This window comes from Peromyscus leucopus, chromosome 2 (assembly GCF_004664715.2).
Source record: "Peromyscus leucopus breed LL Stock chromosome 2, UCI_PerLeu_2.1, whole genome shotgun sequence".
NCBI classification, from domain to species: Eukaryota; Metazoa; Chordata; class Mammalia; order Rodentia; family Cricetidae; genus Peromyscus; species Peromyscus leucopus.
In genome coordinates, this window is record NC_051064.1 from 46738529 (window position 1) to 46746142 (window position 7614).

Consider the following 7614-nt stretch of genomic DNA (forward strand, 5'->3'; position numbering starts at 1 on the left):
TCCCTGGCCTCCTTCTGCACTGCACTCATGCACATAACCAGCCCTACACATATACATTTTATTTTATTTTATTTTTAAAGCAAATTGCTCTTAAAAGTGGTTCTGCAATAAAAGTTAAAAATGAAGGCTTTTTAAAGAGGTTTTTTTCCTGGACATGGGCTCTCTGAATCATTTGCAAGGCAGTTTTGGCATACATCTGTAAATTCTCTTGGGGGACGAACATTAAGTAAGCTTTAGGTGTCTGATTTTTAAGTTCTTAGTATGAAAGAGATCCAGATATTATTTCACCTGGGCCTTTACATTTCTGTTTTGTAAACTGGGGCTCGATCTGTGAAGGGCTTTACTGGCGCTGTAGGTCTCCACGACTGTTCATATAATATTTACTGCCATTAAGTGTAAAGCCAAACAGCTTGAGGCTTGGTAAGTTGCCAAGACCACAAGAAGTGGGGAGTCAAAGGTGATTTTAGAGCTTTTCTAGCAAGAAAACCACCTATAGGACATTCATTTTATACCATATACGGAAGTATGAGGAGTGCAAGTGTCAAGTACATTTGCTTGCTTGTACTGCTGACCAAGTACAATGAACTACTCTGGATGAGCAATTATATCATTTATACACTGGACAGTCAGTAATGCTTCGTTTAGAATTTAGTAATAACTGTAGAAAGTATAGTTACATTGATTAGATCTGAAGTGTTCAAAGATGTTTTGATACACGATTTCAGGTTAGCAGTGCACTTTTGGTTAAACTCAACTCAGCAGGCTTCTTTTTCATCTTAGACGTGGAAGCCCTGTCTTCACGTCTTTGCTCTTTAGCATCCTCCCCATGTCAGCCTTGCCACATGGTCAGTCTTCTGTTTTGTGGGTTTTATAAAGCCTAAGAGCTCTAGTTCAGAAACAGCTCTAATAAAACGAGCACTGGAGACTGGCTAAGGAAAATTAGTTGTTCTTGTTTTTTTCCAAAAAGGCTAAAATTTCAAAGTTAAAAACAGTAACTGATAAATTGAAATACTTGGCTGAAATAAACACTCCTATATTATAAATAACCCTATTGGAAAATATTGAATGCAGTTAGAATATACTGTCAATAAGGCTCAAATGGAGCTGTGATGGTACACCCTACTGTAATCCCAGCATTATATGTAAGAATTGCTTCCTTCCCAAGCTCCTAAAAATATTTAAAAGCTGATAATTCAATAATGACAATTTCCTTCATAGTAAAAACTGGATATAAATTGAATTACAGGTTTGGTTTTTTTTTTTTTGTTTGTTTTTTTTTTTGTTTCTCTCTAGCTTTGCGCCTTTCCTGGAACTCACTTGGTAGCCCAGGCTGGCCTTGAACTCACAAAGATCCGCCTGGCTGTACCTCCCGAGTGCTGGGATTAAAGGTGTGTGCCACCACCACCGGCGAAGGCCTACACTTGCTGGGCCTAGAATTCAAGGCCCTGTGTTCAAGCGCATGCTGTATTACTGACCTAGACTCTCAAGCTCAAGAAACATAAAATACTGTTACTAGGACACCATAGACTTGGTTTTAAAAGGATACTGGATAACTTCATTCATTTCTTCTGAAGTTGTAGGATTTGCATCCATTTTTTCAGCAGCTGTCACAACTGTTGCAAAAGCCTTTGGAATACACAAGACAAGACAACTTGTTGCTAGGCATCTCCCTGTACCCTTGAGATGGTTCTATAACTAATTAGGCTTTAATACTGCTGCTGTAGATAACTGGCACATCTCTTTCATATCAGATTTCAAATTCTCAAAACCACAGTAGGAAGTTTTGTCAGTTATTCATTAAGAATAATAACATTGGCTCTTTATAAGTTGGTTTTAGAGAACTAAAGCAGAATGGCAAAAAACACAGCCAGCCAAAAATTTAAAGAGCAAAGAAAGCCGTGTCTCTACTGTCAATCTCTTACTCAAGGAAAATGCACATTTTTCTTAGAAGAGGCTAAGCATATCCTTTAACACTGACAAGGTAATAGTCAAACAGGGCTTTTGACAGTTAGGATCTCTGTAATACTCTTCCCTCCTCAGAAGAGCAGCACCACTTATCATCCATTAACCTTACCATGAATTTCTTGTTCTTTCTGATTGGAATTTCTCCTGTTGTGTGAGGGGTATTCACTATACCCTGTGTTCTGTGGAGTGCACAGACAGTGACCCAAGCCTTAGTTTGGCTGTTGCTTTTAAAGAACACAGGATCAGAAGAGGAGCTGGTGAATGCAGACTGCTAAGATGGCTGCTTCCTAGTTCCTTAGGAAGCATAACGAAATTTGTGCTTCCCAAACAAAAATTAAAAAATAAAAGTAGAAATCAAAACGATAAAAAATTCTAGGAAAGTTGCCTCAAGCAGTTAAACAACTAGCATGTTCTTTGTGACCTACCTCTGACCAGTCGACAAGGTTAATTAGCCGGCTACACTCCAGGTGCAGTTTATATGCTATACAGATGTCAGGGGCAATATTTGGAATGCAGCCTTCCTCACTTTTCAGTGCTTCATTCTAAAAACAGATTAAAAGTGAACCTTTTAGAAATGATTAAAAGCAAAAAGACATTAGTTGAACTTGTAGTTTCAAAGGAAATGGCCCCCAAAGGGAGTAGCACTATTGGGAGATACAGCCTTGCTGGAGGAAGTGTGTCACTGTGGGGGTGGGCTTTGAGGGCTGTTTTCTCAGGCTTCCTTCCCTCGGTGTGACAGTCACTCCACTTCCTGTTGCCTGCCTATGGAGATGTAAGGACTCTCAGCTCCAACACCACACCTCCTACATACCACTATGATCCCCACCATAATTGACCGAACCTCTGAAACTAAGCTGCCACCACAATTAAATGTCTTTTATAAGAGTTGCCATGGTCATGATGTCTCTTCACATCAATGAAAATCCAAACTAAGACACTCCTAAATTTAGCAAATCAGAAAGAAGAGTCTTCTAGTTCCCTTCAATCCTATTCTTATTTGGGTCTAAGTCTTAGCCATAACCCACTAGCTCTAAGCCATCCTCCCAAGACTTTTTTTCAAATCTTAGTTATATATTACTATTTGCTGAAATGAGTTTAGAATTCTCTGGGGATAACTGCCCAATAAAATGCTACTTCTAACATTTGTTAAACTCAATTCTAGCAATTATGTGGGATTAGTAAATACATCTCTCACTGAATAAGATTTTGTTGTCAACTTTGTACTTTTTTATTTTTATTTTATTTATTTATTTTTCAAACAGGGTGTCCATATAGCCTGGGCTAACCATCGTAACCCAGTTACAGATTTATTTTTGTTCATGTATATGAGTATGTCTATGTGAATGGACACCCCTTAAGTACAAGCATCTGCAGAGACCAGGAGAGGGCACCAGAAAAGAGCTGTAAACAATCAACCACTTAGCACTAACACCATGAGCCCTATAAAAACTCAGTATTGGTTTAACCTACTTGAAATAAACAAAATCTCTAACTCTATCACTAAGCAAGCATTTTAGTTTATAATTTATACATTAGAACCATTCTGTGATTTTACATTAATTCATTTATTGTGTGTGGAGGTGGCGGAGCATGTGGGGGATTGGAGACTAATTTGTAGGTGTTAGGTTTCTTTCCGTCCACAGTTTCCATCTCAGAGACTGTCTGAGTTTAATGAGACTTAATGGCAAATGACTTTATGTACTGACTGACTGAGACATCTAAGCAGCCACTGCTGTTATTTAAACATGAAATTCTCAAGGATGGAAAGATGGCTCAGGGGGTAAGATCACCTGCTGCTGTAGGAGAGGACCTTAGGTGGCTCCTACTTCGAGCAGCTCACAACACCTGTAATTTCAGCTCTATGACTCTTGTGGGCACTGGACTCACATGAGCTCACACCCACACACATAATTAAAACAAGTCTTTAATATGTGTGTCTTTGATAAGTCTCTGATATGAATGAAATCATCAAGCTCCTGATTACCACTATCGCTGAAAACCACTGGCATGTTGGAACTTCCTACTCTGTATTTTTCCTCCCATACTTCACATTTGTATGGGAATGTGCCATTTTACCATGAGCAGGCAGTAGTTTGGAATGTTTTTATGGAGCCATTTTTTAAAATTATATCACTATTATGTGTGTATGTATGTGTGGGGGCATGCATGTGCTACTTGTGGTGTATGTGGGGGTTAAAAGACAACTTGGTGGGATCAATTCTCTTTCTACCTTTACATGGGTTCGAGATGAAACTCAGGTTATAGACTTATTACTAGGCAATAATCACTTTAGCCCCTCTATCCAGAGCTGCGTGACTGCTTACTTTACTTTTTTCCAAGTCTCACTAAGTTCAAACTGTCCCTGAACTTGATGATCCTCTGCATGAGCCACTGTAGTGCTACCACTCCTGACTTAAGAGTGCCTTCTAAAACATCTTTGGTAAAAGGCAAACTTCCAACTCTTCCCGAGCACACACGTCTGTGCGTGTACAAAACCCCTAGCCATCTACTTACCATCTACCAAACAAAATATTCAGTATTCATTTAACTGTCAGAAGAAAGGTAGTTTTGAACATCTGAAACTGAAATTAGTAATGTTTTAGGCAACTGTGTCTGCCCTTGTATGCTGCCTGAGGAGTTTCTGCAGCAATACCCTGCAGGTGCTCTCAGAATAGATTGCTCTTAGGTTAAAAACCCAAGATGAAATCCTGGTGTATTTTTTCCATTCAAGTAAGCATTTGTAATTTTACATACTTTGATTAGGCCTTATCACCTGACCACTGACACTGTTGTTACCTACATAGGAATCATTTTTCACAAGAGTAAGGCATTATATCCTAAAGCTTTACGCTTATGATTTGTTTAAAAACTTATGTGTGTGTGAGCATGCACATGTGTAGGTAAAAGGACAATTTTTGGGAGTCCTCTTCTCATACCAAACTCAGATCATTGGGCTTCGTGGCAAGTGCCTTTATATGTGGAGCCTCTCACTGGTTTTAGCCCATGAAAAGCAGACAGGTTCTATATGAGCAAATATATGCACCCTCAGTTGATTACTGATATTATCACTGAATCAGTTCACCTAAAATCTAAGAATCTTTTTTTTTTCCTTAGAAAAATATGAGTAGCAGCACCCAGAGCTGCTAACTTTCTGCTCATTAAAACAGAGCTGCAAACTGTGAATATTTTTTGTAATGCTGACAGCTAGGGCTTGAGCTTAACTGTGGGAGAACCATTCCCTTCTTACCTTTAAATAATAATAAGGATTGTTGAGTGCAGTGTGTAGGGCCATTCGTGGAGCAGCATTTAAGTGCTCACGGAGTGTGTGGGCAGCAGTGAAGTACACTACCTCATGCAAGGGCTGGCTCTCAGGAGGCAGAAGGTAACTTCTGAAACAGGGAAATCAGGTGTCAGCCCTTAGATAGGTACAGGGTTATTTTCAATTCAACAGTTCTGTCAATCTTCTATGGCTGAATATTTTTGTTACTTAAACAGTGAAGTACACAATCAAACCAAAGCCAAGGAATGGCTCCCATACAGTTTCATCCAGAATCATACCTCAATACTACTTTAAAAACATCCTCTGTATTTGTGGTGGCTATTCTTGGTGGTCTACTTGACTACATCTGGAATTAACTTAAAATGCAAGCAGCTGTGCATTCCCATGAGGCATTTTTCTTAGTTGGATCATTTGAGGTGGGAAAACCCACCCTAAATCGAGGCCATACCTTCTTAAGGCAGCCCATACAAAGGGCATGAAAGGAAACTTTGGCTTTTTGTCTACTTGCTCTCCTTCTCCCTGGCAAGTTCATATATCCTTTTGCTGAGACATTCCTTCACTGGTTATTAGAGTCTAACTCTTCAGGACTCTGACATGCTGGGCCAGCTGAGACATCCAACCTTGTTGAACAACCATTGATTGGATTCTTGGGACTTTCTATCAGTTCTGTTTTTCTAGAGAACCCCAATACAGTATTTATAAGAAACTGTGTTTCAGTTCAAAGTTTGAGTCAAACCTTTAATCAAACATTTGAGCATCTGTTATGTTTATGCTTAAAATCTCTAACATAGAACTTCTTAAAGTATGAATTTCTTAACTTAATTAGAAAACACATCAACATTCTAGTCTTTGGGAAAGTGATAAACACTGCCTGAAATTGAAAGTTTAGGAAATTTTTCTTGTGTCAGGAAAAAACATAGTTGATATTTTTTTCATGGAAATAATACCCAGGAGCTAAGACAGGGCTAAGGAGATGGCTCACTGAGGAAAAGCTCCGGGTAAAGCAACAACTGTGAGGACCTGAGGCTGGATTCCAAGTACAGTGTAGACAGTCACATGTGCCATGTGCGCCTGTGAGCCCAGTGCTTACGTCTACACTTCAGGCTCAGTGAGAGACGACAGCATCAAAGAGGACACCCGATGCTCTTTGGCCTCCACTCCATGCATGTGCACATTCACATACACATGCTCATACACCACACATGTACAAAAGAAAACAGGTTAAATTTTAGTTTTAAAGTCTTTAAAAACAAAGTGTTCAGCAACAAAATTTCAATTATTACAAAAATGAGCATAACTTAGAACTTTATCTTTTGCCTATGAGCTAGGTAACAAACCCATTTTAATGGAATGTTTACTTTTAATCTATGCTGAGTCAATGTCTGTGCCCTGACTGTGGCACAGGTCTGGAGAGGGCCTGCTGGGAAGCCTGCAAGGCAGAAGCTTTGGCATACAAACTGCAAAGACAGAACAGTAAGTTATAGCCTGGATTAAAATAGCTCAGATGCTTCTTACCATATGTTAGTCAAATGAAGAGATTGTACAGCTCCTTTTTCTTTTTTTTTAAATTAATTAATTTATTTTTTATTATCAGCTCCATATAGTACAAATTCTTATCCTAAGAGTGAAATGTTTCACTGAAGCTTGCCCAGTGATTGAGTAAAACCAAAATGTATTATAAGCCACAGTCATCCTAGGGATGCAGCTCCTTTTTCTATCAGTGAAGGTAGAGCAAAGCAGCTACCTCAGTGTATCCAAAGACATTGTTGCTACTCTTCCTCCTCCTAGTGCCCCAGCCTTTTCCCTAGGAAAGCCTCATACACTTCCTGTCCTGCTGCTGTCAGTGACTGAAGAAGAGAGGAAGTGAAGAGGGCACTGGCCATGTACACCTCTCCTCACTACCCCCTCCTTCCACCTCAACAGTCTGCTCTCAGATGCTGGTCCTTCTCCACGGTGCACTTATAAAGCAGCACAGATGCTGAATCAGCATTCTGCTTGTATTTAATTTTAAATGTCTGTCAAACTTGTGTGCTCTAGGCCTTGTGGAGGATATGGAAAGGATTTCTGACAGCAGGACCTCTCTCTGAGCTTTGGGTGTCAAGTCTCCCATCTCTCTTCTTTGCCTTCCTTTCTCTTCTGTTTCCTTGCCTTTCTTCTTCCCTTTCCCCTTTTAGCTTTAACAAACTACAATCTTAATCTCTTTCCTCCTGGGAGAAACAGTCTTGGTAACAACACCAAGTCTTTGTGAGGGAAATTTTGTTATTTCACAACAAATTTCAGTCATTCTCAGCATTATTTCAGCAGCTGGTGAAAGGCTGAAGAGTGAGATGTAATAGGCAAGAAGTCAGAAGAGTGGCTGGGTGGTTGGA

At 39.6% G+C, this 7614-nt stretch overlaps 1 protein-coding gene across 2 annotated transcripts in view; it reads right to left on the bottom strand.

Moving 5' to 3' along the window:
• Window positions 1-52: 52 nt before the first annotated feature.
• Window positions 53-7614, bottom strand: part of Orc3 (origin recognition complex subunit 3) — a 67872-nt gene continuing 60310 nt past the window's right edge. For both annotated transcript variants that reach the window (XM_028872771.2, XM_028872772.2), the window contains exons 17-20: window positions 5213-5354; window positions 2391-2507; window positions 1547-1626; window positions 53-918 (exon numbers count right to left, since the gene is read on the bottom strand). In XM_028872771.2, the coding sequence (XP_028728604.1) occupies window positions 813-918; window positions 1547-1626; window positions 2391-2507; window positions 5213-5354 (445 nt within the window). In that variant the 3' untranslated portion in view covers window positions 53-812. The remainder of the gene's footprint in view (window positions 919-1546; window positions 1627-2390; window positions 2508-5212; window positions 5355-7614) is intronic.